The sequence below is a fragment of the Vanacampus margaritifer genome, chromosome 15 (genome assembly GCF_051991255.1).
Source record: "Vanacampus margaritifer isolate UIUO_Vmar chromosome 15, RoL_Vmar_1.0, whole genome shotgun sequence".
NCBI lineage: Eukaryota > Metazoa > Chordata > Actinopteri > Syngnathiformes > Syngnathidae > Vanacampus > Vanacampus margaritifer.
The window spans coordinates 9,706,189-9,733,330 of record NC_135446.1 but is presented as its reverse complement, the minus strand read 5'-3'; the positions used below and the strand labels follow the sequence as shown (position 1 = coordinate 9,733,330).

The 27,142-nt window shown below is 46.1% G+C and overlaps 5 protein-coding genes across 7 annotated transcripts; 2 read left to right on the top strand and 3 right to left on the bottom strand.

Moving 5' to 3' along the window:
- Nucleotides 1-53: 53 nt before the first annotated feature.
- ndrg2 (NDRG family member 2) lies at nt 54-13,656 on the bottom strand. 2 transcript variants are annotated; one of them, XM_077544330.1, is made up of 17 exons: nt 13,445-13,656; nt 9,671-9,845; nt 6,784-6,869; nt 5,597-5,641; nt 5,413-5,518; nt 5,216-5,336; nt 3,822-3,884; nt 3,682-3,742; nt 3,459-3,545; nt 3,323-3,379; nt 3,148-3,251; nt 3,028-3,066; nt 2,891-2,942; nt 2,772-2,819; nt 2,665-2,700; nt 1,681-1,732; nt 54-1,610 (listed from the first exon to the last, which is right to left on the bottom strand). In XM_077544330.1, exons 3-17 carry the CDS (start codon nt 6,856-6,858, stop codon nt 1,447-1,449), a joined length of 1,110 nt encoding a protein of 369 aa, XP_077400456.1. In that variant the 5' UTR covers nt 6,859-6,869; nt 9,671-9,845; nt 13,445-13,656; the 3' UTR covers nt 54-1,446. The 2 variants fall into 2 exon arrangements, with proteins under 2 accessions (XP_077400456.1, XP_077400457.1); XM_077544331.1 differs by having other exon boundaries at nt 5,597-5,638; nt 13,445-13,651.
- Nucleotides 13,170-16,565, top strand: LOC144035034 (uncharacterized). 2 transcript variants are annotated; one of them, XM_077544332.1, is made up of 5 exons: nt 13,170-13,389; nt 14,750-14,815; nt 14,916-14,986; nt 15,071-15,242; nt 15,400-16,565. In XM_077544332.1, exons 1-5 carry the CDS (start codon nt 13,387-13,389, stop codon nt 15,580-15,582), a joined length of 495 nt encoding a protein of 164 aa, XP_077400458.1. In that variant the 5' UTR covers nt 13,170-13,386; the 3' UTR covers nt 15,583-16,565. The 2 variants fall into 2 exon arrangements, with proteins under 2 accessions (XP_077400458.1, XP_077400459.1); XM_077544333.1 differs by lacking the exon at nt 13,170-13,389 and adding an exon at nt 13,409-13,896.
- Nucleotides 16,566-17,449: 884 nt separating this feature from the next.
- On the top strand, nt 17,450-20,770 carry LOC144034828 (kelch-like protein 33). The gene is made up of 4 exons (XM_077543901.1): nt 17,450-18,668; nt 18,738-19,677; nt 19,745-19,912; nt 20,046-20,770. The coding sequence occupies exons 1-4, from the start codon at nt 17,501-17,503 to the stop codon at nt 20,569-20,571; spliced, it is 2,802 nt and encodes a 933-aa protein (XP_077400027.1). The 5' UTR covers nt 17,450-17,500; the 3' UTR covers nt 20,572-20,770.
- On the bottom strand, nt 20,713-23,881 carry LOC144034487 (kelch-like protein 33). The gene is made up of 5 exons (XM_077543266.1): nt 23,075-23,881; nt 22,438-23,003; nt 21,961-22,331; nt 21,722-21,892; nt 20,713-21,641 (listed from the first exon to the last, which is right to left on the bottom strand). Exons 1-5 carry the CDS (start codon nt 23,823-23,825, stop codon nt 21,122-21,124), a joined length of 2,379 nt encoding a protein of 792 aa, XP_077399392.1. The 5' UTR covers nt 23,826-23,881; the 3' UTR covers nt 20,713-21,121.
- Nucleotides 23,882-24,029: 148 nt separating this feature from the next.
- Nucleotides 24,030-27,060, bottom strand: ltb4r (leukotriene B4 receptor). The gene is made up of 3 exons (XM_077543275.1): nt 25,635-27,060; nt 25,221-25,497; nt 24,030-25,157 (listed from the first exon to the last, which is right to left on the bottom strand). Exons 1-3 carry the CDS (start codon nt 26,102-26,104, stop codon nt 24,768-24,770), a joined length of 1,137 nt encoding a protein of 378 aa, XP_077399401.1. The 5' UTR covers nt 26,105-27,060; the 3' UTR covers nt 24,030-24,767.
- Nucleotides 27,061-27,142: the final 82 nt, after the last annotated feature.

Here is a 27,142-nt window from a genome sequence, read left to right as displayed (position 1 = left end):
GCAAGCCACTGTGCCGGTACCGAAAAAAGTATCAGTGTCAAAGACGCAAGATGTTCTTTGTAAGTTTTTATTCATGTCTCATTATGTTACACACTTATTTTTGTCACACAAGTAAATGGGATTGCATTTTCTTTTCAAAGTTTATTACATGGCTTTGCCTAATGCAAAAAAAAAAAGTTACAAGTGAAATATCACACGGTGGACTAAGTGAGCATTTGGGTAAAGATTCACACAAAGATGAGACACACAACTAGGAAAGAAAATGGACAAAACGTCACACATCCATTTTTGAATCCTCACGTGAGAGCGGCTCATTTTCCTTTTAATTCTTTACTTCCTCCGCCTTCACTTTGGCTGACATGTTCAACATTGTATTTCTTCTCAAAGCATCTCTTCATTACCAACACAAATAGTGTGTCAGGTTCAGTCCACGTACATTTTGTCATAATCACGGTTAATGGACCTCCTGGCAGTGCTTTAGCTTTCGTTTACTCCAGCGAGCGTCTTCCCGGCTAAATTTTTGGAAGATTCACAACACTGCAGATATTTTGACTCCAGTTGCGTGTGAGAACATATTCAAATGCAGAACCAGTCTAGAATACAAACGGATTATCGTTCACATTTTAAAAGTGTCTCATCGTATTGCCGGCAGTGACATTTTAGCGGTACAGCACTTTCTTAACAACATGGCGGTTGTGTGGAGTTGCTTTGAGCGCACATAAACTCGAGTATGGCGACTGGGCTTAGTTAAGAGGTATCTGAGGTTTTGAGAGTTTAAAACCCAGAAGATAACACAGTGATCCCTTCTGAACGTGCTACCATGCTACGTAGCAACGCCACTGTGCATCCCGGACACAGTGCGGAGACTGGAAGCACTCGCCGAGTGACTGGCGTCCTGACGCATGCACTCGCTTTACAAGTAGTGATCGGACAACCGAGCGGCCTTTAAAAACACAAAAAACAAAACGCTCCTTGGATGGTAAAACCAAACGGCAAAAAAAGGCTGGAAGACATTACAACACAAAAATGCTAACATAGAATGATTTCAGGGGTTAAAAAAAGCTCAGAAGGTTGTCAAGACATGATCACTGCTATCATCTATTTTTTTTTTTGTGTACAACACATCAGTTGTCAGCTTCTTTTTAGGACTATTACTATGAGTTAGGGCCTCTAGTGACCACATGTGCTAATTTAAAGGGCTAACAACAGAGCTGGGGGCGCCATGTTGTGCCCACCTCCCTCTATTCAAAAAGAATCTTTTCTTTCCTTTCAGACAGCGGGGATGCAAGGATTTGGACGAAAGATGTTTCCCCACTTTCCCTTTGTGCCTTTTTTCCTGCCTAGCTGGGGAATTGACGGGAGTTGTAGCGACAATGATGGGAATCCATTGGTCTCGACCTTTTTCCATCTCTTGGCTTTCTTCCCCCGTCCGCGCCCGCCTTCTCTTCAGCAGGACACCTCCATGGTCTGCGAGGGGCTTGGCGGCATCTGCCCCCCCTGCGAGCCCTGGGACAGCGTGCGCGAGCGCGAGCGAGACCCTTCCATGGAGTACGAGGAGGACAGCGAGGTGGTGCGCGAGCGGGACAGGCGGGTCATGCATGATGAAGCCACTGTGGGCACAGGCCAGGTTAGAGTGCGCACGTGGCACACGTAGACAGAAAACATGCGGCGCTCACTTACTGTAGCCCATTCCTTGGATGAAGTACTTGAACGCCTCGGTCAGTTTAGCAGGCTGCAAATGCAAAGATTCTCCTATCAAATGTGCACTTTTGTCGGAAAAGGAAGTATTTAAACGGTAAGTCAACCCAAAAATGTCCTTTACAAATATGTGGGTGGCCATTTTACATCACTCAGTTGCTCAGGGTTCAGATAACGAGCATTCATGGCTCAGCTTGCGAACATCACATAAGCAAACTCAGAAAACAGGTGACAGTCGACAGCAAGTGGCAAAATGTCCGCCCGCTGTGATGGATAAAAGCAGGTAGATTTCGTCGCTTAATTTATATTCCATAAATTTAAGATTAATCACAAATCAGAATATAGTGTTTAGACGAGTAGGGCAGCATAGAACATTATTGAAAAGAACATTTTTGGGTTGTCCAACCCTCACAACAATCACAACTTTGCCTGCTAAGTCAAAACTCCATTGACATGCTAACTGTTAGCATGAATAGTCGTAGTTTTAGAGGCAATTTGAACTAAAAACAGTGACGCCACACATCGAAACAAATTATATACTCAATTTCTTTATACTCAATTAAAATGGACTAATATTACAGCAACTTAGTAGTAGTAGTAGTAGTAGTAGTAGTAAAAAATAAAAAAAATAGTAGTAGTAGTAGAAGACGTCCTTCATATCTGCGTGGCTTTATATACTGCCTCCCAGTGGCCAAAATGGGAACAACAATTGGATCGCAGCAATTAAAATTAAAATGCACACAGTTTACTTTTTACATTCTATTTAATGATGTTAATCATCTCTTTTTATTACTATCTAGTACAATAGTGCTATTCTTATTTTTAAAAAATAAATAAAAATTGTGTTTTTTTTGTTTGTTTTTTAGCTGGAACAGATTCCAGCATTTACATAAATTTTAACAGTGTTTTGAGCGCGTAAACGTATCTCCACCACTGTGTTTACATTTTGAATGAGCTTTCCTTTACCTGAGTGAGCTGGGGGAGTCCGCCGGCGTCTGCCATCTGAGGAAAGAAGGGAAGTTGCGAAAAATTGTCTTGATGACAGCGGGAGGGAAGGAAAGCAAGAAAGTCACCTTAAGGAAGGAGGTGGTGGTGGGGTCCAGTTTGCTGTTGCATTCCACCTGTCGAGTGACAAACAACCGTGAGAAGCGCAAACGGGCCGAAGAGGCAGCTCGCGGCTCGCTACACTTACGGCGGCGTCCTCGTACGGCGCTTGGTCCCCCACCACCAACATGACTGGACACCTGCGAGGCCACAGAGAGAGAAAACGTTCATCATCGTCCAGCCAAATCAGATGGCTTGGATTATAACAACAAATAAAGCGGGTACTTGAAGGTGCTACTGCGGTCCAGGTTCAAATCTCTGCGGCTGTCGAGGGTAAAGAAGATGCGATTGCTGTGGGTGCCATTCGGCTTGGATTTTTTCTTATGTGTGTGTGTGATTGATTACCTGTTGTAGGTTTTCCAGAAGAGCTCGATGTTGATCAGGTGAGGCGCTTTATTGATACGCTCTCTGTGAGACTGCACCACATCTGTGTTGGATGACAGCTCCTCCTGAGGGATCACATTTGAGACTGAGGTCCAATATGAGTGTGTGTGTGTGTGCATTTTTGAACGGGACTTACCTGGCTGAAAAGGTGCAACATGATCTGTTCGGTGAGCGAAGACGTCACGGAGCTGAGCTGCAGACACGGATTGAATATTTCACGTCTGCCATCACTGAGCTAAACAACACCACATCCATCATGAGCGTCCGGTTACCTTTTGAGCAGCCCAGTCCATCCACCCTCGGGCGTTTGTGTCGATGTTGACCAGAACCAAACCCTCCACAGAGTCTGGGTTGGCGAGCTGTGCAGAGATGGAAAGAATGACACAAGGTCCCTTTAAAGGGGACCGGCAGAAGTAGCAAATCCAGGTCCGTCAATTTTTATTTTTTGGATCTGGATTTGCCACGTGTGGTCCCGTACCGTCCGTCGACACTCACCGTGAATTTGGACAGGATGTATGCTCCGGCGCCCACGCCCACTCCGATCACAGTACGGAAGCTGCGGGATACAAGGCCCACATTACGCGCCGACACTCAGCGAGCTAGCCGCGGCGCACTCAGCTAGTTTTCGGACTTACTTGAAGAACTGAAGGACGGCAGGAATCATCTCTGCGATCGTCTCCATGGTTGGGTACTGGTAGCTGTTTGGAAAGTTGTGAAAGTCATTTGACAGCATTCGGTGAAAAAGACAAGGTTAACTCTTTGACTGCCAGACGTTTTCAGAAACGGGTTGTCGCCAGTGCCAGCCGATTTAAGCATTTTGACTGATCTTTCAAGGTCCACAGAAAATGTTGTGTTTGGACTATGGAAACACACATACTACCAAATGAAAGATTGAAAGTTTGTTTCTACCTCATTCCATTCTTCAGTAATCAACAATAGAAAATGGTTAGTTTCACCGAAATGCTGTTTTGAAACAAAAAGCGGAGAAAAATAGCTTTTTGTGAAACGATGTTATTTCATGCACTCTAGTGAATTCTACACTTCTTTTTGTCCATGAATGATGCCACAAACACCTAAATAGTGCTTTACTTCTGTAAAACACCACCACCAACAATAAAAAAGTGTTTTTAGATTGCAAAATACGTTTATTTCCATTCAACAGTGTAACAATTTGACAAAACAATTTCGCAAACTATTTACAAATGTGTGCAACTGTGGTACTATTTACAATTATGTGGATGTTTCAAATACAGTTTTTCTTTTTGTAACACTGCCCTGCGTGCAAGGAGACGGAGCAGGATTTGCACAACAGATACGTTTCACTTCGATTGTCCGTTTCGCGTGCAGACGTTACACTTTCTTGACGGCCTTTTTTTCCGGGGAATAGCAAGTAGCAGACTGTACCCACTCCTCCGATGAATATGCATTGGACTCGGGGTACTCTTCGTCGTCCGATTGAACGTCCGCCTGAGCGTGCTCGGTTGTGCTCCGCGTTTTCCGGTGTTAGCATCGCTAGCCCGTGAACCTTTATGACGTCGTCATAGCCGCCGCGTCAGCGCTTCCAACTTTGGCGTCAACCTCGGAGTCACCATCATCATCATCGATGATGATCATCGTCGTCATCAATGTGCTCTTTAGTGTTGGTCGATGCTTTTCGTCTTTGAAAAAAACTGCTCGAGCGTGAGCTGCTTGCAACCGGTCGCCATGTTCTCTTCCCTTCCCCAGCCATTGTCCCCTCGAGCTCCGCCTCACGTCTACTGACGCCTACCCAATCTTGTCAAAAGAGAGTCATTGCTGCCATCTAGGGGCCAAAAATAGTCATTAGGCTAACTAGATCTGCTTGAAACTTTCACCACAGCTGGCCAAGGCTTTCCTCCACCCGTTTCAAAAAAAAAAAATGTTTTAAATTGGATGACGTCTTTTAACGTCATTGGCGGCCCTCCGTAGGTTTTTACTTGACGTCTTTTAACGTCCATGGCAGTCAAAGAGTTAAAGGTTACAGGTGGACAAAAAGGGAACGTGAGCTCACCCTGCCGGGTAAACAGCCGCCCCGTCCTCTTGGCCCGGAGCGTCGATGTGGATCAGCGTAAAATTCTTGACGATCTCTTGCATCTCCTCAAACTTGAATAACGGCAGGAAGCAGCTTTTGCCTGCCAACGGCAGAAAGAGACGTGAGCGCCACGCGCGGCCAAGATAGCAATAATAACAACAAGGGTAGCCACATACTGTCCAGGCCGACGTCGTGGAAGGTGAGGATGGCGGGCCGGCGGCTGTTACGCGTGCCGTGCAGCGTCACATGCAGGACGCCGTGAGGGGTCTCCACGCTGTGCTCCTGCAAACAGACGAAAAGATTTGATGTTGAGCTTGTCACCCTGTCGCACATTATGATCATCGCGTGCCGTATTCCCACCTGGCCCTGGTCCAGGAGGATCCTGGCTGCCAGCTCAGCATCCTGCTAGAAACCACAGAAAAACAACTGGCTAGTTTTTCCAGTAACAAGCTGACTCCGAGCCAAAAGTTGTGTATTTCAACCAATCGCAGAAGTTTGCCTTGTAAAAAAAAAAAAGGTAGCTTAATACTAACAGAAACATTTTACAGACAGGCTAACAAAACAAGCATCAATGCAGTGGTGTTACTGACTAATATTACCGCAATATTAGTTTATAGTTTATATAATATTTGTGAAACTCTTCTTCGTGTATGATGTATACTAGAGCTGGGGGAAAATGTCAATATCTATATATATGATGTATGGGTGAAATAAATGGTGGTTAGTGTTTGTTTACCTTGAATGGTAATCGCTAGCACGCTAATACTAATCGGGATTGCTAACCGTTTAGCATAGGCTAATTTTGTTGTTGTGTACTAATGCATATGTACAGAAGATAAGAAATAATGAGAAGTTACATTCACTCAATTCAACTCACGTTCAACCTTAGTGATTTAACAAAAAATAAATAAAATATGGGTGGGAGGGTGATGATTACTTGATTATTCGATGGACAACCCTTGTATTATACTGCACAATGAATTAATTGCTATGCTTACTTTAATATTTATTATCCGTCATTGTATTTTTGGGGGGAAATTTTATGCATCAAAAGTACTATTGGTATTGAGCATTCCTAGATTGCAGTATATTTCCATAAAGAACAATACTGTAGAATGCTATTGTTCTTCAATAAAAACACTATGAAATATGTATTTGTGTTTTATTGGGAGGCTGGACCAGATTAATGCCATTTCCATTCATTTCAATGGGGACAGACGGTTTGACATACGAGTGGTTTGAGACACACGTGTGGTCTCGGAGTAAACGAAACTTGTACTTCATGTGAGCTCGTATTTCCGCCATTTTCCAGCTGGGGTCAGTAGCGAGATGTGGCAAAGCAACATCAGCCCCCGGGGCTTTGACGTCAAACCGGCTGCATCACAGTCAGCCAGTGCCGCAACACATTTGTGTGCGTCAACAAACACACACACACACAGCAACACACATACTGTGTGCTTTAGGAGGAAAAGCGCACAAAAGAGTGGCAGCTTATTGAAATGCCACGCAGCGTGTCGTGTACAGTGTGCGCGCGTGTCCTCTCTGACCTTGCTGGAGTCGGCCTGGCCAGTGAGCAGCGGCTTGTCCTCCGTGATGGTGATCTCTTGCATCTCCGTTGTCATGGCGATTCGTCCTGGCCCAGCAGAAGACACCAAAATGTCAAAATGTGCCACTAAACACACACGCATGCATATGTTGCAGAGTTCCTGCGGGGGCTCATGAAAGTCAATTAGTGATTTGACGCAGCAGAGATGAGAAAAAATGAATTTTTGGAATGAACAGGAAGCTCATTTCAAAGACTTATCACACGACAGCACATGATTTCGTTTGTCAGCATTTTGAGCGGCTTTAGCTAAATGTCCGTTAAATCAGACGTATCATGAATTGCGCTCACAGACGTGCAAGGTACGAAAATGAGACACATAAGAAGGTTGTCACATGACCATACTGATAACGCCGCTCTTCCGTCTAATCTGCTCCCCCTCACATCCTATCACGTTTTAATCGGCCTAACGCTGCCATCACGACGGGGCCAGTGAGCGTTTCTACTGCGGGGACCCCTCATCCCCCCCCATCTCCACAGTTCGGTACGAGCACACTTGGGCCACTTTGTATCTCCAGAACACACTGGCAGAGAATAAAAGCATGAACACGGGTCCACCCTGGGGGCGTTCTACAAAAAAAAACAAACAGCGCTGGCCTTTTTTTCTTCGGCATGGAAAACCAATACAGGGCCTGTAATGTTTGGCATCATGGGTCCGACCCCTGTTGCTAGGTGATGTGCGACACCATGGCAAGGAATCGATAATGGCTCTATGGATTGGATTTGCCAGCAGGATGCCAACGGGTTTATTTTCGGACACTTCTAATGTAAGAGTGGCTGATTCACAATCGGGGCATTCCCGAGAAGGTGCAGGAAATCGAACTATTAATAGGCAGTTAGGCCTGAGAACAGAACAGAGCAGCTTTGTGGCCCACCAGCATCTGGACGCCAGCCAGTGGGAGAAGCGCTGAGTACCCCGAGCCAATTCCCCTCAAGGCCCATGGCTCTCAAATACACAAACAAGACGTTCTTGCAAACTAGGAGTGTGGGGTGTATATATAGTGTAGGGCGGCGGTAGACAGTATAAATTTAGCCTTCCGTAGCCATTTGGACTCTACCAACCACGATAACTTTTGTTGATAACGCAATCATATCTGCCTAAAAAATGAGATGCCATAAAAAACACGCACAATTTAAAGTACTGTCTATGTTGAATAGTCTATCCTCCCTACTTTCTCGGCCGCTCACGAATGCTAGGCACAAAGCTAACTTACAAAACAACAAGCATACGTCAACATGTGCTAGTTAGTTGGTGAGGCTAAATGCTCTGCTTCCGTGGTGCGGGTCCTCTCCTCTCAACAACAAATCTTCGCCTCCGCGATAAGATAAATTTTTGACAAGCGTTGTTATCACTAAAGTAGTACGAGGAGTAACTAAGCATGACACACACCGAACAAGGAGGAAAAACACGGGAGAAGCTGGAGAATCCATGCTAACTGCTAAGCTAATGTGAAATGTTGATTGTTCGCAGAGAAGAATAAATGCTATACTGTCTGCCGGGTTTAACAGGAAATATTTACGTTTTACATTTAACTAAACCATTTAGAAATACTTCTATTATCATTTTTGCAGTTACGTTTATATCATGATTGATTCGTGTTTATACTGTGATATGAATTTTAGGCCATATCGCCCCCACACTGCTGATTTGCCAACGCCAAAGATAGTCTGAGCCAAGACACCAGCAAGACGGCTTTCCTCATCTGGGCTTCCGCAAATTGGACACCCCCAGAAGCAATGCTGAAAAACAACTCAAGTTACAGGAGCCCCCAAAACAGACAGGAAGTAAACAGATTCAATGTCAAGAATGAAAGTGTTAAAGGACCACAAGCCAGTGATGCTTTCCTTCACAATCGCCGTTAATGGCTGAGCAAACATCGCAGGAGGAAATGTTAATATTGGTTTAGGCCATAGGTCAGGATTTGCACCAACCCATGCGCACCTCTTCTTTGCCGATATCCTTACAACAATTAAAAGCACTCCGGTGAACAGAACCTCACTGGTTTCATTGCTGTTGATTTTGGACCTGGAGAAAACAGTCCTTCTCACTCACATCATAGGTCATCTGAAGGTCAAACAGTACAGATCAAAAGTAGGCCACGCTTTGTGCCCCCCCTTTTTTTTTTCATCTACCACTTTAGCAGGCCTGGAAGGAAAACAACAGCAACCCCCCCTGCACTTGGTAAGAGAGTGTGAATCGCGGTGTATGTGTGTGCGTGAGAGCCTCCAAATGCAGCATGACTCACGGAATGTGCGTGCACGCGCTTGCTGAAAAACAGTCTGTCGGCGTGCGTGCACGTGCATGTGACCCTTCATTCAAATCAAGTGCAGCGTTTCTTTTCTTTTCCCCCCTCCACTAGCACTGAAAAGGTGGACAACTGAGACACACCCCCATTTGACATTGAGGACCATTGTGGGTACTGCCCCCACCCCTTCACCCTGCTTCTTCCAAATTACCACCCATCACCTCTCGAAAACGCGCAAAAGCAAATTCCTGCACCATGAAAGGAGTTGTGGAAGCTGAGGTCAATTTTGTGATGCTGCAAACGCGTGCACGATGTTTATTTCAATTGTTCAAGTTCATGCAAGAGGAGAATGTCAATAGTGACCTATTTGCAACTGTCAACATGGGGGTGGAGAATGGGGTGGGGGAGGGGGGTAAGCCACGTGTGCGCGTCAATAAACGCACACACGGGAGCTGGACAAAGATGGTATCGTGGGGGAGGGGGCACACTGATATGCATTGATATTTACAAATATCTCACGCACGCGCGTCGTTTTCATTCAAGCGCAGCATCAGCCTCACAGCAAGTACATCCGGGTCATCTTACCTGTTTGTGCGGCGCAATCGTGGGGAAACGACGCACAAGAAGTCCAAACCTTCGATTCTGGTGCCAAATCGACTGGATCCCAGCTCGTCCGCGTCCGCGCTGGTTTCCGCTCCGGTCCGCTCGTGTTTTGCCTCTCCAGCGGGAGCGGACTTCTGCACAAGGGGGGCGGGGCTGCCTGGACCCGTCAATCAAAAGGAGAGATGGAAATGACTCTGCGGGGGGGTTGAAAGTTCTATGTCCTCACATGCACCACAAAGCGCTCATAGTGGGTTTATTGTATAGGGAAGCGCGTGCATGCACACTCCCTGACGAGCCCACGCGCGTGCGAGTATCAAGAGGTTTCAGGCGTTCTGAGGGGCCCCCCTACCACCCCTTATTTTCAACACCACGGTGGTACGGTCCAGCCTTTTTTAGCACGCAGATAAACTATCGTTATATAATGTATGATATTATACCACATAAACAAATAAGATCATTAATTATAGGCCTACTCACATAACAAATGTTAAATATGGTTTACATACTTTGAATTTTAAATTACTTTTATTTGTATTTATTTTATACAGTAGACATAATAACACAAAATTAAATGAAATTGACAAGAATCCTTATGTTGTATGTATAAGTGCCAGAATGGAGATATTCATACAAAAAAGTTTTGTAATGTTGCCTTGAGGAACAGGGGGCTTTTGAAATCTGAAAATACAATAATAATAGAGCTAGAACGATTCAAATATAAAGTATGCATACACACTGACTTATACACGTAGATGCACATATACAATAGTTTGTCCTGAAACAAAATCTATGCACACTTTAAAAAATGATAATGTAGGTAAAAAACAAAATCATGTATTTTTTTTATACACATGTATAGATGGAAAACAAAGGAAAAGATATTTACACACATCGCGTACAGTATATACTGTTTACATTCATCGTGCTTTGAGATAAGTGTGTAGGTGTGTGTGTGTGTTCTTGTACATACTACATTGTGAGGACCAAAATACGTCTTTAACCAACAGATTGAGGACATTTTTGTGAAATGAGGACATTTTGGCCAGTCCTCACAACTCAAGACCTCTTTTTGAGGGTCAAGACATGGTTTTACAGTTTAGGTTTGAATTGGGTTATGGTTCAAGTTAGGGTAAGGAATGGAGGTATAGGCAATAATTTTTGATGGTTGGGGTTAGGTGAAGGGGCTAGGAAATGCATTATGTCTATGGATGTCCCCACAATTATATAAGTACGTGTGTGTGTGTGGGGGGGGGGGGGGGGGTCATATCACATCATGGGGACCATTTTCTGGGTTTTTACTATCATTGTGGAGACCACGTGTCCTTGTGGGGACATTTTGGTGGTCCCCATGAGTCTAAACCTCTTTTTGAGGTTCAAAACTTAGTTTTAGAGTTTAGGTTTGAATTGGGTTATGGTTGAGGTTAGGGTAAGGAATGAGGGTAGGCAATCATTTTTTTATGGTTGGGGTTAGGGGTTAGGAAATGCATGTGTGTGCATGCGTGTGTGTCTGTGTGTGTTACATAGTGGGGCCAACATTCTGGGATTTCACAGAGTTGTGGGGACCACGTGTCCATGTGGGTCCATTTTGCTGGGTCCCACAAGTTTAGACCTCTTTTTGAGGGTCAAGACTTGGTTTTAGAGTGGTTTGAATTGGGTTATGGTTGAGGTTAGGGTAATGAATAGGGGTAGGCAATCATTTTTGATGGTTGGGGTTAGGGGAGGCATTATGTCAATGAGATGGCCCCACAAAGATAGTAAAACAAACTTGTGTGTGTGTGTGTGTGTGTGTGTATGTAACTAAATACATAAATAACATAAGCATGCAGAACAACTGCTGCACACATGTCAACCGTGTTGGACATTGCTGGACGTAGGCTGCCAGCTGTCCTGCTCGGACAGATTAACGGGACTTCGGGTGACGTAACGCACCCACAACACGGCACACTCTACGTGTGTCGTGTTGTGCTGTGTTGCACAACATTCATGTGTGCGCCTGATAGTGGGCTTCGTATAAACACTCAGAGGACAAGCTTATTGAATCAGTTGTGAAAACTATCTGTATTATACTGCCCCCAGGTGGCCATGATGCACACACCAAAAGGAGCAGCACAATTTCTACTGAAGTGAAGAAAAAAAAAGGGTCAAAAACGATTTAATTCTTTATATTCTGAATGTTTAATAAACTATAAGGATAATTTGGACTTTTGCAAGGTGAAATAAAATTCAATGTCGTTGCCATGATAATGTGCCAAGTGCCGTTACAATCAGTCAAGGGCCCAAATTAATTGATGCTAGCATGTGTTGACAGGCGACACTCACATGAGCGCTTTTGCCTGATGGGTCAATAAGCTGTAAGGGTGTATTTGTTTCACCTCACTTCACATGCAGCGTTGGCATTACGCTAATAAACCTCTGGTTTGTCTTTTTTTTTTTTTACACCCACACACCAACACCACATAATGGCCTAGTGGGATTTTTTGATGCTGGAACTTGAAATAAAATTTAAAAAAAATAGCTTCAACAGAGTGTGGATCACAGACGTTCTCTTTAGCACCTCATAACTGCTTTGTAGAAAGAGGGAAAGGGGGTCTTGGGGAAATAGAGTGAGGTGGTGGGGGGGGGGGTCTATAGACGAGGGACGTGCAAGTTTGCCTCAAAGATGATGAAGTCTTCTGTAGCTGTCCATGTGACTGTTTTAAGCACAAGCTCATTGTGTTTGACTGAGACAGCTTCATAGAAAAAGGGGGATGTGGTGGTGGTGGGCGCTCTCTTTTTTTTCCAAGAGTAGAAAAAACAGGAGGGGGCTGCTAGTTATTGGCTAACGGCTGACTCTAGTGTGACATCACAACTTGATAGCTGACCTACTTTAAGCGCCTGTGACGTCGCGTTTATCTCCTCCATTCTGTAAGACCCAAAAGCCGCCAAAAGACCCCCGCCCGCCGTCCCGTTGAGCACCATGAATCATTTACACTTGCCAATAACCTCCTTTCCAAAGATGAAAGCTCTGCTTATGAATATTCATGCCGTGACACAACAAAACGCTCAGACGAGCTGCGGACGTATAGAACGAAGAACCATTGGAGATTTTGTGCTGCAAAAACACTGCATTAAAAAAAAATACAGCTTGTTCTGTGCTCCTTAATTGTGTCAATACAGTAACATACACATAACACAATCTATTACTATCTCATCCAGATGCTTCGCACTTAATAATTTTTATGCTTCATTTACTTAAACCAAACAAAAATGTCAATAGCAGCATATTTTTGTTCTGTTTTTACATAAACAAATCTAATACTGAATTGTGTGACATATAACCGTGTCAAATTTTGCTTCACAACACACACACAGAAACAAACAAACAAAAATCTGTCAATCGACAGCTCTTATCTGAAAAAGATTCATTTAGCCACTTCATGTGCATTTGATTGACAGCTGCTGGTGCCCAATACGTTGCTGTTCATTGTGCTTCCATGAGATGGCGCTCGAGTGCAATGTCAGGCTGAAGTGGAGGTAGCGCAGTGGCGCCTTGACTTAAATTTAATTCGACAGTTGACAGATAGACCCGTAAATTTTGTCACCCGCCTGCCTTCTCGCAGCGTGCACTAACCGATGGCAAACGCTGTCGCTAGAACATCCCTGCAGATCCGACTGGCAACCAGCTGCTCCATGGCCTGCTTCAGCTAGAAGACATCTTGATGGTCTGACAATCATTAAGCGTTCATGAAGACAAAAGTGCGATGTGGTGTCACTCACCTGCGTGGGGAAGGATCATGGAGACCTGCTTGTGATGTTGTTACTCCTCTTCATCACCAATTCTTGAGTTTGATGCTTGTTTCTGGGTTGAAAGAGAATGTGGCTGAAGTTACTTTATCGGCAACATCTCCTAGTACATTCCGATGTTTGGTATTATGTCGGCTTTTTCTTATTAATGTCAGACTCGTGCACGTTAATAAAATACATTTATTTCATGAGCACGCCGTGATGCGGCCACATTACGTTTTATTTTGAAATCTAATAATTCTCTACGCACTTCCGTCCTGTATCACTCTGATATCACCGTAGCCACAGCTGTCAATCATCTCTACGGGTGACGTCACGTGGGATTTGCCACAATGTCAAACATCGTCGCGTGCGTCTGTTTAGCGTCCAAGCACAAGACTCCATTTAGCCTTTAGGTCTGATTGCGTGTTCCACATGTGTTGGAGGTAAGATTCGTTACCATATCTTTATTTAAAATGTGACGGCGTCAAATGATTGCCTTTTGGGATTTTTGGTTCACGTTAAAGTCAAGAAAAGCTTTTTATGCTGTTTATGCGCCAGGTGGGAGTTTGTAACGTTCGCGGCATCATTTTGCGGCTGGTCCTGATGTGAAAAGTTGCCTGTTACGTAACGCGAGTGCGGCACATTATCGACATCAGCACACATGTTATGGACAAGATCGAGGACACATGTCGTTAACCTAATTCGCATTTGAACGTTTTCGAGAAACATGAGAAAAAAAGAAAGAAAGAAAGCATAACAAGCGTAACAAGTCTTGTTGTCTCGATTCAACCGCGTAATTTTTCACTCTTAATCGGTTCTAACCTGGATGGCAGGTTTCTTAGCAAGCACATTGGTATTTTCCCCCCATGTAAATCATGACAGTACGTTTAATGAGCCAGTGGTTCTCAAATTTTTACACGTCTACCACCTTTATCTTCAAGTACCACCATATGACCACAGAGGTATTATTACACGGTTCAAGACAAGCAATTAACTACTTAATCGTTCAATTAAAATGTACTGAACATAAAGGTGAAATCAAAATGGCGACTTATTCAATATTTGAAGAAAAACAGGTCTTCAAGAATAAATGAAAATTATTAATTTAAGAGTTGAATACAACTGAACTGTACTTGGGCAGCGATTCTTATGCGTACCACATGTGGGAGCTCATGGATCACAATGAGAATTATGTTATTGACAGAAGGCAGACGACCACATGTAATAGAAACTGTAAGATTATATTGACTATTGTAACTGACATCTTTGCACATGTTTTTTTTTTTTTTTTGGCAGGAGCAGGTGAACTCTGCTCAGTCACCACTCACCATGACCCGTTATTCTGAGGGATACGGAACAGAGGTACCGTACAAACTCTTGCTTTAACATTATTGTCTATCTGATCTCTTAGTTTTCTAAAAGTAGCACCAAAGTTAAAAATGAATTTCCCCCACATACGCAGGAGGAGTGCGTGCTGTCCGACCCTCAGGGAGAAAGCGATGCAGACGCCGACATCGAGGACGCCGACTGCAGGTGGCACCGCTCACACCTGCCGGCTTCACCAGAGATTGCCGCCTTTTACCTGACCGCTTGCGCTCACTAATATCTTACCTCTAGACTCCAAGAGCCCGGCTCGCTCCAGCGAATCAGCTCACGGCGCCGCAAACGACAACGCCTGGCACGGCAGGACACCACTGAGAGCGAAGACGACGGCGGCCTCACTCACGGGTCGCATCGGTGGAACCTGCGGCTCAGTCCTGACCGGACGCACAGCCGCACCATCCTGGAAGTAAGTCTTTCATGTATTATGATGATGATGAAATGAGTCTCATATCTAGCAGTGATATTGACACACCACCCTACATGATATTTTTGCCTAAATGAAAAGTCTGAAAACTCACTTCTACATAGTTCCTTGTCAATTCTCACTTCTGACGTCCGCGCAGGAGAGCATCTCGCAGGTGAGGCCGCTCATCATCTCCAGGCCCGGTGCGGACAAGGGGGCGGAAGCAGAGCCGGAACCTCACTCGTGCGGGTGGGCGCCGGCCCTTGCACCCCCGCTGCTTGTCCTCTTGCTCGCCCTCGCCGCCGCCATCGCATCCTTCCTGCTCCCGTGGGTCAGAACCTGACAAGCCGAGCGGAAAGTCCAATGGGATCAAGCACAAACATTTAACACGTTCATTTTATTTGTGTCCGCGGTAAACGTGAGAACTTTCACGTGTCTTGGGTGACGATTTTGGTCCGAGGTGGCTCATCTCATCTTTAAAATAGAATTCCCAACAATGACAACTATGCAACTCCTCGGTTTCTGCTGTGCTAGTTGGTGCAGCGATGAAGAACGCCACTCAATGTCCTTGTCACCATCTCAGCTCCACCTGCCACCCTCTTCAGGAAGTGCAACCAGACCCATTTTTGAAAAGCAATAGCAGATGTGCGCCATTTTACAACTTTCTGTACCATCATACACCCGTAGCTTTTACCATTTAATAATGCCCGCTGGAAAATCCGTTTTTGAATGCTTAACCGTGGTTTTAACAACCCTGGAGAACCCAAGAACCCTTTTTTTCTTTGGAAAATTATGAATTATACATTAAATGGCTGCTATAAGTTCACTGAACACCAAAATATATGTTTTTTCAATTTTAACCCTTGTTTTTTGAACTAGTTCAGAGTTGCTAATTGATCAAAATATATATATAAAACATACTCCTAGGCATTCTGCAACATGATATGAAATAGATTAACAAAAAACGCACAATTTTACCATCTGATGGTTTGCTGAGAAGATGGTTTTGTTTGGATTGATTTCCAGCTCAACAAAACAGCATGTTGGCAGCCATCTTGTCACCACCACTCTGGCTCATGTAAGTGCAATATTCATCCACTAGATGGCCCCATGCAGGGGTCAGAAGTGGCACTCTGGACTTTTGAAGTTAAATTTGTAAAAATAAAAAATAAAAGGTCTTTGTTATTTGAGTAGCAGAATTTATAGGGGCCAAATTTGACCCCGTGGGTTCTCCAGGGTTAACCTGTGCTACTTTTAGAAACACATCATTTTAAGTGTTTCAAGGCTCTACAGTGTTTCAATTAAAAAACGTTTTAAAAAATTTGACTTCATTTGGTAATGACTTGGGATTATCTATCACAAATATAAACAATTATCCTAGTGATAGATCAAATTAGATTGTGTCAACGTTCCCAGTGAAGAGGCCAGTGAGTCTATTTACAGAGCATCACAGAGATGGATGGATCAGTACCCAGCCAGTCAAGTTGACAAGCATGTGGCCTTGAGAACTGCGAGCATGTTGACAACCTTGCCCGGTGTGAACTCCTTGAAACTCTGTCAAAGTGACTTTGTGACGGCCGCATCAAACCCAGTGAAAACACTGTTTGCAGGGCTTATTGTATGTCCTCAAATCAATGGCAAGCAATGGCCCATGTGACCACAGAATGAATTTATGAGCTACTGGTGAGCTTCTAGTGTCCGTTCTTCAATGCTTGAGCTCGTCAGCTGTTTGCTTCCTATCACAGCATACACAACAACAGGTGAAAATGTGTTGTCTTACCCCCCGGGCCTCCACACGCCTCTTGATCCTTGACCCAGATTCCTCAGTGATTGGATGCACAAGAGCAATATGAACCCACCTTGGCCCCCTCCGGGCAATTAATAAAGATCCTGTAGTCATATGGCTCAAGATCAACGTGCCCGACAAGGAGGAGAGAATTTTGGCTGGGAACCAGCAGCCTCCAAGTCTGTATAGATCGCTTTAAGTGGGTCAAATGGGTTTGGATTTAAAAGCTGCAGTGCAATAAGCTTCAATGTGAGATGATATGTGTAACATTAGCACCTCAGACAATCTGGCATTCTAATTTGCTGCCGTTATACAGTTGTATCCTCAATATAGCAACAAGTTCGCTCACTCCGAAGATGACATGCACTTGAGAGGAGAGCGAGGCAGCGGACAATCAAAAGACACCAGGATGGGACGGGGCAGAAATTTTGAGAAGACTTCGGTACGGGCTGATGTTTGAGGCTGACTGAGCTCCATGGAGGTGGCAATTCCGCAGCTGCAGCTTGACTGGGAGCAATGGAGGAAGGAGATGGAGCAGAGGGTAAGGCGCTGGGTTCCAGTGGATATGAGCGAGGAGACTGAGGAGGACGAGGAACACGCTGAAGTGTGCGTAAAGGAACAAGAGGGGAATGAGGATTGGGTGAATAAAGAGAAACTGGTGTGGAAAGATGAAGAGTTGGGGGCCGAAAACAAGAAGGTGGAGGACATAGAGGAGAAGAAGGTGGTGATGGGAGTTGTCAGGGAGCTTGCTGTCAGCGAGGAAGAAAAGGAGGAAGGGGGAGAGACTGTGGATGAGGGAAAAGACGAAGAACAGAACCCAGTCCACCAGATGCCGGGAAACTGGGAGCTGGAACAGAGAAGCTCAGAATGTCCAGGAGAAGATTCTGTGGAAGATTTGAGATGGATTGGGTGTGAAGATGAGAATGATCACGTATGTAATGATGAGCAAGATGGTGGAAAGTGGAGAAATGGAACCTTGGGTGCTTTAAAGGAGGAAACAGAACTTTGGGAAGATGAGAGGTTGGCTACCATGTCACGGAAAAGCCATGAAGAAGTGGAACATGAGGAGGAGGATTCAAGCGATGATGAGGTCACATGGTGCTCACAGGAGGACGATGAAGCAGACAACATAAAGATGTACTGCAAAGATGACCACCATGTGGAGCTGTTCCACACCTTGAAGGAATTCCGGGACTCATCTCTACTCACCGACCTCACTCTCAGAACAAATGATGGCAGGAGGCTCCGCCTACATTCCATCGTCATGGCAGCTGTCAGCTCCCTGGTCGAGAACAATTTGAAGTACAGTGTGGTCGAGGAAGAGCACAGGTACTCCATTTTCTTGGGTCCAGATGTGGACTTCCGGGGGTTGGATGCGATCGTGGACTTTGCCTACACTGGACTCATATCCTGTCTGGAGGAGGACACGTTGGCACATGTAGAAGCTGCAGCTCAGCATCTGGGCGCCCACAGAGTTTTGGATTTTCTCCGCAAGCAGCAGAAGTCCTCTACCACCACTCAAGAGGAGAACAACATCTCCGCAAAAGAACAAATGGCCATCAATCTCCATTCGATTCGAAATTTGTGGATGGACCAAGTAGGCTGCAACGTTGTTCTTGAAGCAATCGGAGCATCGCTTCCTGGTGAGTACCGAAACAATATTCAAAACCGTATTGGACAGGACGTGTCAAGTCTAATTATCTTGCTTCCAGCTCACAGAGTCATCCTGGCAGCCAGCAGTGACTTCTTCCGTGGAATGTTCAGCTCGGGAATGAAAGAGTCCGCTCAGTCCCACATCAGTCTTCCGTTCCTGTTGGCTTCAGACTTGGAGGCTCTCATTGAAACTTCCTACAGTGGCACCATCTCCCTCAGCTGGAGTCGCGTATTTGAGATCAGCAGCACCGCCCTGCAGCTCCAGTACCAGCCGGCACTCTCCTTGAGCCTCGACTTCCTGCAGCGAGAACTCAATCCGGACTTCTGCCTAGATGTGGTATCATTTGCCGAAGCTTACCAGATGACGCAGCTTCTTGAAGTCTCCGATGATTTTGTGTTGCGGCAATTCCAAAAGGTGGCCTGCACCTTTAAGTTTAAGGACCTGCCGGCTAAACAGCTCCTGAGATACCTGAACAGTCGCTCACTTTGTGTTCCATCCGAGCTGGTGTTATTTAAGGCAGTCGCAGGCTGGATCCAAGCCAAGCCAAAGACCAGACTTAAACTTGCCAGGGAGCTCATGAAAACCATCCACTTCCCCCTCATGACGTTTGAGGAATTCAAAGAGGTTCAGTCGGTGAACCTGTGGTCTGAACACAAAATGGCGGACCTCTATGAAGCAGTTTGGGAGCGTTTCTGCTCCAACGAGGTGGCACCGCAGAGCCAGTACCGCATCTACCTGCCAAAACAGATACTAGTCTTGACCGGCGGTGACCAGATCTCCGAGGATCTGGGCAGCCGGTGTTTGAGCAGAGAAGTCTGGTTCGGAAATTCCCTGATGAACCACACGGGAATAAGAAAGGCGATGGAGTGGCGACAGCTGGGCGAGATGCCAGAACCAGCAAGGTTCTGTCATGAGGCTGTGGTACTCAAAGGCCAACTGTACGTGTTTGGTGGGAAAAAATACTACGGCACAGAAGACACCCTGAAGTCCGTTTACAGGTGAAGCTTGTTATAAGGGACTCAAGTTTACTTTTTGACATTGGATTATTAATCATTCTTTCACCAGGTATGACCCACTCCAAAATAGCTGGGAGAAAATGGCTGACATGACCAGCAAGAGGTGCTACTTCTCTGTGGCAATGACAGGCGGCAACATATATGCCATTGGGGGGCGCTGTCACCCTGATTACATAGACAGCGTGGAATGCTTCTCACCTGCTTCAAACTCTTGGAGGTAAGAACAGAACAGGGCATTGGCTGGCTGCAACCAACTGAGAATGCTAATAAATGTAGCTTTATTAGCTTAAGTAGCATGACCGTGACTGACCGCAGAAAATTAAAATCTTCTCGCATATTGTCCATTTCAGCTTTGCTCATCCCCTGGATATGACCCTGGGTGGACATGTGGCCAAAGTTTTGCAACGGCAGATCTTCATCTCAGGAGGACTGAACAGCGACAATCGGTGTCTGGCATCCCTGTTTGTCTACCACCCGGAGAAAGGCAGCACCTACCTGGCAAACATGTCTCAAGCACGCGCTCACCACTGCATGGAAACCCTTGACAACCGCCTATACGTAGCAGGCGGGATCACATCGGATGCCAACCACACGGCGATGGATCAGCTGGCCTGCGAGGTATACGAACCCACCACAGACTCGTGGACGGCTTTCTCGGCTCTGCCGGTGCCTCACGTGGGGGCAGGAAGTGCCGTTCTGGAGGGGAAGTTGTACGTGCTGGGCGGCTACAGTCAGGAGGACTACAGCGATACTAATATGGTCCACCGCTACGACCCCGCCCTCCACGGGAGATGGGAGAACATGGGAAAGATGCCGGGGCCTAACAACGACTTGCGAGCGTCTGTGCTTCTTTTGCCACCACATCTACGCATTTAGAAGGACATTTTGAACATCAGTTGCTCTGAGAGTGCTTTAAATGTAACATGGATTTTGAATGTGCTTCTGAAAGTTTTAGTCCTGTTGAGTGCTGACTGAAACGACACATTTAGTATTTTTGTTTGTATGAATGTTTGTTATTGCATAGAAAACTATGAAATCTCTTAAGTTTTGCAACTGGTGGAAGGAAGAAAAACAAAGCCAGTTATAAATATACGGTACTACGTATACAGGTCCTACCACCAGTCATTATCAACAGGCTAATTTCCTTTTTGTCACTGTCCTTTATGTGTGTCTTTGTTTAAAACAAAATGATGAACACAATGTACAGGAATAAATATAATATTCTTGCACCTGCTACCTGAGTGGGTCCATTTTGTTCAGCAGTTCCTCCCATATGACTCTGCGCTTTTCGTCCATTTTCTTCATGTTAGATTCACTGAACCCGCTTTACAAGATTAAATAGATTTTATTATTATTTTTGTTTTAATATTACATGTGGGTTTATCAGCACATTGGTGAAAAAGACAATCCAGATGTGAGCTTCAAGCTAGCATCTCAAGTGTTGGGGTAGTCGTAGCACACAGGCTCGAATGTCCGTTACAGCAGCTGGTACTTTACCCATCTGTTCCCAGCGTTGTGTGACACGGTTAAACCTGTGGACGAGTCCAGACTCACTGTAGTCCTCCTGACAGTAGCCTCCCAGGATGTAGACATTCTCCTCCAAGATGGCCGAGGCTGCACCCACATGAGGTACGGGCAGCGGCGCAAGAAATGTCCAACAATCAGCAGCCGGATCGTAAACCTCACAGGTGAGCTGGTCTGTGTAATACTTCCGCAGGTTGCACACGCCGCCGGCCACATAAAGGCGACTTCGCACTGCCTCCATGCAGTGCTGGGCCCGGTCTTGACTCATATCTGCCATGTGGACGCTTCCCGCCTCAGGGTCATACACCAACAGAGAAGCAACACAAACATACTCCGGGTCAAAACCTCCAGAGACGAACACCCTTCCATCGAGGACTGAGGCGGCTTGACCGCTTAGCGGATGGTTCAGCGGATGGACAAAGCTGAGAGAATCAACGAACAGCGTGAGACAGGAAAACAAATCAAGCTAAGCTAATGTGATACAAGCTACTGACAAGCTCACCTCCAGGTATCAGCCTTAGTGTCGTACATCTCCACACTGTTTAAATTCGTGTTGAGCTGCTTATCGCCGCCAATGGCACAAAGCTGACCTCGGTGCACCACCATTGAGAAGTTACTTCGACATTCCTGCATGTCAGTGCACCTTTTCCAGAGATCTTTCTTGGGGTCATAGCTAGCATGATAAAAAGTGACAGACGTGAGTGAAAACGCTAAAAGATTGTGCACATCAACTGCATTCACCTGTAGGTGGATTTCATCACATTGTCCTTGGCATAGAAGTAACATCCTCCAACCACAAACAACCGCCCACCGAGGCTTGCGACGGCATGTCTGAACTTTGGCCTATCTGGAATGTGGGCCAGCTGCTTCCACTCGATGTCCTTCACCAGGCCTATGCCGGAGCGCAGGGAGTTTACAAACCACATTTCGGCACTTGGTATGCGTTGACCCACATCTGGGTCCAGTCGGTCCCCACCAACCAAAACCAAGGAGTCTTTGGGGCGCCTCACCCGACAGTGATCGCACACCGACAGGTTGGATCCAAACTCCTTAAAAGCAGCACCATGGAGTTGCATGTCTTTGGTTTCCATGCGCAGGTTAATGGCCCTGACCTAGACCAAAGATCACAAAGGGGAAGGAGTAGTGAGTCATGTGAGTGCAACTCAATTTCATCAATCCCTTCAGATGCCTTTGATTGCAGTCTTGAAGATCACTCACCTCCCGAAACTCTCGGAAGGTCATGAGGGGGAAGCGAACTCCTCTCATCAGTTTGCCGGCATGCTCCAGTCGCTGCTCAGGATCCGCCTCCAGCCAGGAGACTAATGCTCGAAACACAACCAGCTCAGATGGCACACTGAGACCATCGCTACAGAGAAAATCTAGAAGCTTTTCATCTTGAAGGTCCAAAAACTTTTCAGTAGCAGACACCTCCAAGAAGTTTCGCAGCACGAAGTCGTTGGCTTCCTCAAGGAGCTCTGACATCCCGTAAGCTTCGGCAAAAGAAGCCACGTCCAGGCATGAACCCGTTCCCATTTCCTGTTTCATGAAGAGGAGGCAAAGCAAGACAGCTGACCGGAACTGGAACTGGAGTGCTGTGCAGGCGAGCTCGAAGACACAGTCCCAGTTAACAGGGAGGGTCCCGCAGTAGCAGAAGCAAATCAAAGCAGTCATCTCTGGAATTATTTGCAAAGGAAGGGCAACACGGGCTTGACGGGACTCCCTCATCCCGCTGGTGAACATGCCTCGGAAGTAATCACTACATGCTGCCAGGATCACCCTGTGGACTGACAGAAGAGGTAGTTCAGTCCGAGCCAATGTAACAACAAAAATAACTTTAGTAATTGATAGTACGAACCATGAAACAAAGTTCCGCTCACATCCAAAATGACATCGCAGCCCACACCCTCCGCCCACAGCTTCGCCACGGAACGAAGGGTATGTCTCATCTCCTCTTCGGCAGAGATCGCTTGTTCCTTTTTGGAGCCTGACTTCGCTCCCGCAGTTTGGTCACAGAGGTCCAACAATCTCGGAACTCTGAGTGCACGAGCTGCTGCCTCAATTTGGGGTAGGGAGTCACCCATACTAAACTCCCCACAGTAGGCAAACTGTATAACTGCCTGTAGCCCACAATGATCCACATCTGGACCTAGAACTAGACACCACTGGTGGGCAGCAACCTCACCTTCATCGCGCGTTTGAGTTTCTTCCCTCACCCTCGCCTCAATGAAAGAGCTGACAGCAGCAAGGATGGAAGAGTGAACTTTGAAGCTGCTCCCGTCCTCTATGGTCAAGATCATGTCTGTGAGGAGACACGATTCAAGCAACTCCCTCAGGACCTTGAACATCTCACGAGGAAAGCTTTCGCTCAGATACAGTCGGACATTATCTCCACGCCCTTCGTCCTCAATGAGCTCGGATCCGCCGGGTTCCGCCTTCTCGCTTGTCAGGCCCAATCTGGAGTCATTGAAAGCCACGATCCTTCTTAGCTCACGCTTGTCTTGCTCAACACCTTCCCTTCCTTCTCCTAGTACTTGTTTCCGTCTTTCCTTCTCCCTCCGCCACTGCTCTTCCCATTCTGCTGGCAGCCCACTTCCGCTCGCCTCCATGTGGTTTCAACCAAGCACCGTAAAAAAACAGCAACAAAATAAAGCGTGCCTCGTCCACTCGCGTCTCTCTCTGTCTGCTCGTGCTCCCGCTGGCCGGCAACAAGATGCTATTCTAAGCGTGGCCGTCACTCAGATTCACTTTCACACCAAGTTGGCACAATCATGGCTTTGTGCGTCCAATTTCCCGCATTCACATTCAAGAGGTGAATCCAACAAATACTTTATTTGGTACTTTTCTCACTCTACAAACATCAGTTTGCTCATGCAAAGATTCTGCTGAAGATGACAAAAACAACACCAGATTTGGCTATAAACGATATATCATATGTGGTTTTGTAAATGGCGCGTGTTGAACCAGACAGGAAGTGTCGCCACACATCTGGATCAGGCAATTTTTTAGGCCCAGCTATCTGTTATACCATACATTAGTACACCGCTACAACTACAACCAAATATGATAATAACAAACATATTGTCAAATGAATACCTTTGACATTGTCAAGCACAATTAAGCTAAAGCTAATATTTCCTTGTGAAGGCGCTATTTGTGCTCTGAAAGGGGAAGTCAACCCAAACTTCTTCTTTACAATACGTTCTGTGCGCCCCAGCTAGTCTAAACGCAGTCTTCTGATTAATCTTGTGTTTGTAGAATATGAGTTAAGTAGCAAAATCCATCTGTTTTTCTCCCTCTCAGTGGGCGGCCATTTTGTCACTTTCTGTCAACTGAAAAAGACATCACGGTTGCTTAGGGCTTAGGTAATGACCAATTACGGCTCACCTGTTTTCTGAAGCTGAGCCATGACTGGTTGTTGGGGGCCCATACAAAATATTATTGTAAGGAAATTTTTTAGGTTGACTTCCATTTTAAGTTCTTGTAACGGATGGAAGTGGATAGAATTTTTGTAGACAACAACAAAAGGAAAATGAAGAGTAAAGTTAATCTCAGGGGTATTCTAATGGCTCAACACTTGCCAGGGTCTTGAGTTCCGGCTCGTCCATCTCTCTTGTCGCCACATTGCTGCTTTCTCCCCTCCTGTCTCTGAACGGCTTCCCCAGTTTGACAGACAGCGTCTGCAGCATGGAGGCTTCTTCCCGCGACGAGCTGCTGCGTCCGCTGCGAGTAAAGGTGGATGTGCTCCTGCTCTCGGAGTAGGTGGCCTCAAAGAGCTTGCCCATGAAGTTGAGACCGGCCTGGCGGATGTGAGAGCTGCCGGCAAAGACGTACAGAATGGGGTTGACGGCGCTACTGAAGTAGGCGAAGGCGGTGACGTTGGGACGTGCCACGAGAGCGGCATTCTCCGTCGTCTTGCTGCCCTGCAAGAGGCCGATCACCTGGCGGAGGGGAGCACAGGGTTAAATACATCCTTGACATTTAGAGGGGGTTGACAGAATCACCTCGATGATGTTGACGATGTGATACGGCAGCCAGAAAATGGCAAAGGCGCAGATGATCATCAGGATCAGCCGGCTGCCTTTGCCTCGCCGCTGGAACATGGCGCTCTGCAGGCGGCAGATGACGGACGAGTAGCAGGTATTGATGAGGGAGAAGGGCACCAGGCAGCCCATGACGGTCTCAAAGGTGTACTGAAAGATCCGATGACCTACACTTCGCCAGTGGTACGGGATGCAAAATCTCAATGTGGCATTGTTCGGGAACACTTTAGTCAGATTGCTGCAAACACACGAGAACACAAGACTGCAATCAACAGAGTTGGGCATTTGCTGTCGCTGACACATTTTCGGCGAGTACTTTAGGATGGACGGAGAGGGAGCGTCTGTACGGAACCGGACCAACGTCACGGGACTTACCTGCGGTAGAAAGGCATCGGAAGGGCCAGCAAGAACGCCACGGTCCAGACAACCAGGAGGAGAATCAGCAGGGAGCGCTTAGTCCGCATCCTCTGAGACAGGAAAGGCCTGGTGACGGCCAGCCAGCGATCCATGCTCATCAGGCAGATGAGGTAGATAGACACGTACATGTTGACGCAGGACAGGTAGTGCACCAGCTTGCAGGCCGCCGAGCCAAACTCCCACCCATGCCCCCCAGCAAGGTAACGCAGGAAGATGGGTGCCGTGAGCAGCACCAAAGCGTCGGCCACAGCCAGGTTGAGTACCAGCAAGCACGTCACCGAGCGCTTTTGGACGCGACAAACCACCGACCACACCACAAAGAGGTTCCCGGGGAAGCCCATCGCGAAGGCCAAGGTCAAGATGGCGATGCCGACCTTGGCCGAGGTGCTAATGGGCAGCGAGAAGGCAGCGGTGCTATTGGACTCCATCGAGTAATCCACTCAACACTTTGACTTCTACTGTAGACTGCAACCTTTTATAGAAGCAACCGGAAACAGGATATGTTGAATTAAGTCATGTTACAACATCAGCGTTTCACAATAGTGCCCTGGGAGGACACGGTGAACAAGGAATATGGGCTTTCCAAATGACGTTCAAGTAGTAATAAAATTAAATCAAGTTACTTGAGTAGATAAAGGAGGACGCTCTAGTGGCTGCTGTGAGGACACAATTTGCGCAGATACAACCTGTGCGCAAACACTTGGCAAGAATACAAGACGCTTTGTCAACAGTCAGTGGACAATTTGTGAGTACAAAGTACAGTGGCATACTGTAAGAAAGCGACAGTATTAAAAAAAATATTTACAATATGTTCTATGTAGCCCCGCTATCTAAACAGTTTTCCGATTAATGTTGCATATGCGGAATATGAGATCAGCAGCAAAATCCACCCACTTATATCCATCTCATGGGGCAGCCATTTTGCCACTTACTGTCGACTGACGATGACATCATAGTTGCTCTCGGGCTCAGGTAACTACCAATGACGGCTCTGCTTTCAAACTTCACATGACCAAACACAAAAAAAACAAACAGCTAAGCACCGATCAACTGTGATGTCATTTTCAGTCGACAGCAATTAGCAAAATGGCCGCCCCTTGAGATGGCTAAAAACGGCTGCATTTTGCTGCTTAACTCTTATTCCATGATTTTAATCGGAATGCGTGTTTAGACTAGTGGGCAACCATACAACACATTATTGTTTAGAAAAAAAAAAAAAAACGTTTAGGTTGAATAACAATATTTATAATATTACTACTATTAGGGGGTTGAAATATTGTTCTCACTTCTCACTATGATGCAGTGCATTTCTATTGTTAAATAACAATTGCAAAGTACTAGATGTCATTGGCTTGCGCAGGTTTACCCAACGAGAGGGCGTCCGGTTGTGCAAACGGGACATGAACGAACAACACAAGAAAGACATCCGGAAGTTTCTAAATGACAAATCAGAGACATGTTGTCAC

Bases quoted from the DNA above. Each gene is read 5' to 3' on its own strand.
- ndrg2 (XM_077544330.1), bottom strand. From the start codon at position 6,858: ATGACAACGGAGATGCAAGAGATCACCATCACGGAGGACAAGCCGCTG. The intron at 3,546-3,681 runs GTGAGTGTCGAC...ATCTCTGCACAG, and splicing joins ACATCCTGTCCAAATTCACG to CTCGCCAACCCAGACTCTGT. The intron at 2,943-3,027 runs GTACCCGCTTTA...GTGGCCTCGCAG, and splicing joins GACCGCAGTAGCACCTTCAA to GTGTCCAGTCATGTTGGTGG.
- LOC144035034 (XM_077544332.1), top strand. The intron at 14,987-15,070 runs GTGGCACCGCTC...TCTTACCTCTAG, and splicing joins ATCGAGGACGCCGACTGCAG to ACTCCAAGAGCCCGGCTCGC. The intron at 15,243-15,399 runs GTAAGTCTTTCA...ACGTCCGCGCAG, and splicing joins ACAGCCGCACCATCCTGGAA to GAGAGCATCTCGCAGGTGAG.
- LOC144034828 (XM_077543901.1), top strand. From the start codon at position 17,501: ATGGAGGTGGCAATTCCGCAGCTGCAGCTTGACTGGGAGCAATGGAGG. The intron at 18,669-18,737 runs GTGAGTACCGAA...TCTTGCTTCCAG, and splicing joins AATCGGAGCATCGCTTCCTG to CTCACAGAGTCATCCTGGCA. The intron at 19,678-19,744 runs GTGAAGCTTGTT...TTCTTTCACCAG, and splicing joins ACCCTGAAGTCCGTTTACAG to GTATGACCCACTCCAAAATA.
- LOC144034487 (XM_077543266.1), bottom strand. From the start codon at position 23,825: ATGGAGGCGAGCGGAAGTGGGCTGCCAGCAGAATGGGAAGAGCAGTGG. The intron at 22,332-22,437 runs GTGAGTGATCTT...TCTTTGGTCTAG, and splicing joins CCTTCCGAGAGTTTCGGGAG to GTCAGGGCCATTAACCTGCG. The intron at 21,893-21,960 runs GTGAATGCAGTT...TTATCATGCTAG, and splicing joins GTGATGAAATCCACCTACAG to CTATGACCCCAAGAAAGATC.
- ltb4r (XM_077543275.1), bottom strand. From the start codon at position 26,104: ATGGAGTCCAATAGCACCGCTGCCTTCTCGCTGCCCATTAGCACCTCG. The intron at 25,498-25,634 runs GTAAGTCCCGTG...GTGTGTTTGCAG, and splicing joins CCGATGCCTTTCTACCGCAG to CAATCTGACTAAAGTGTTCC. The intron at 25,158-25,220 runs GTGATTCTGTCA...CCCCTCCGCCAG, and splicing joins ACATCGTCAACATCATCGAG to GTGATCGGCCTCTTGCAGGG.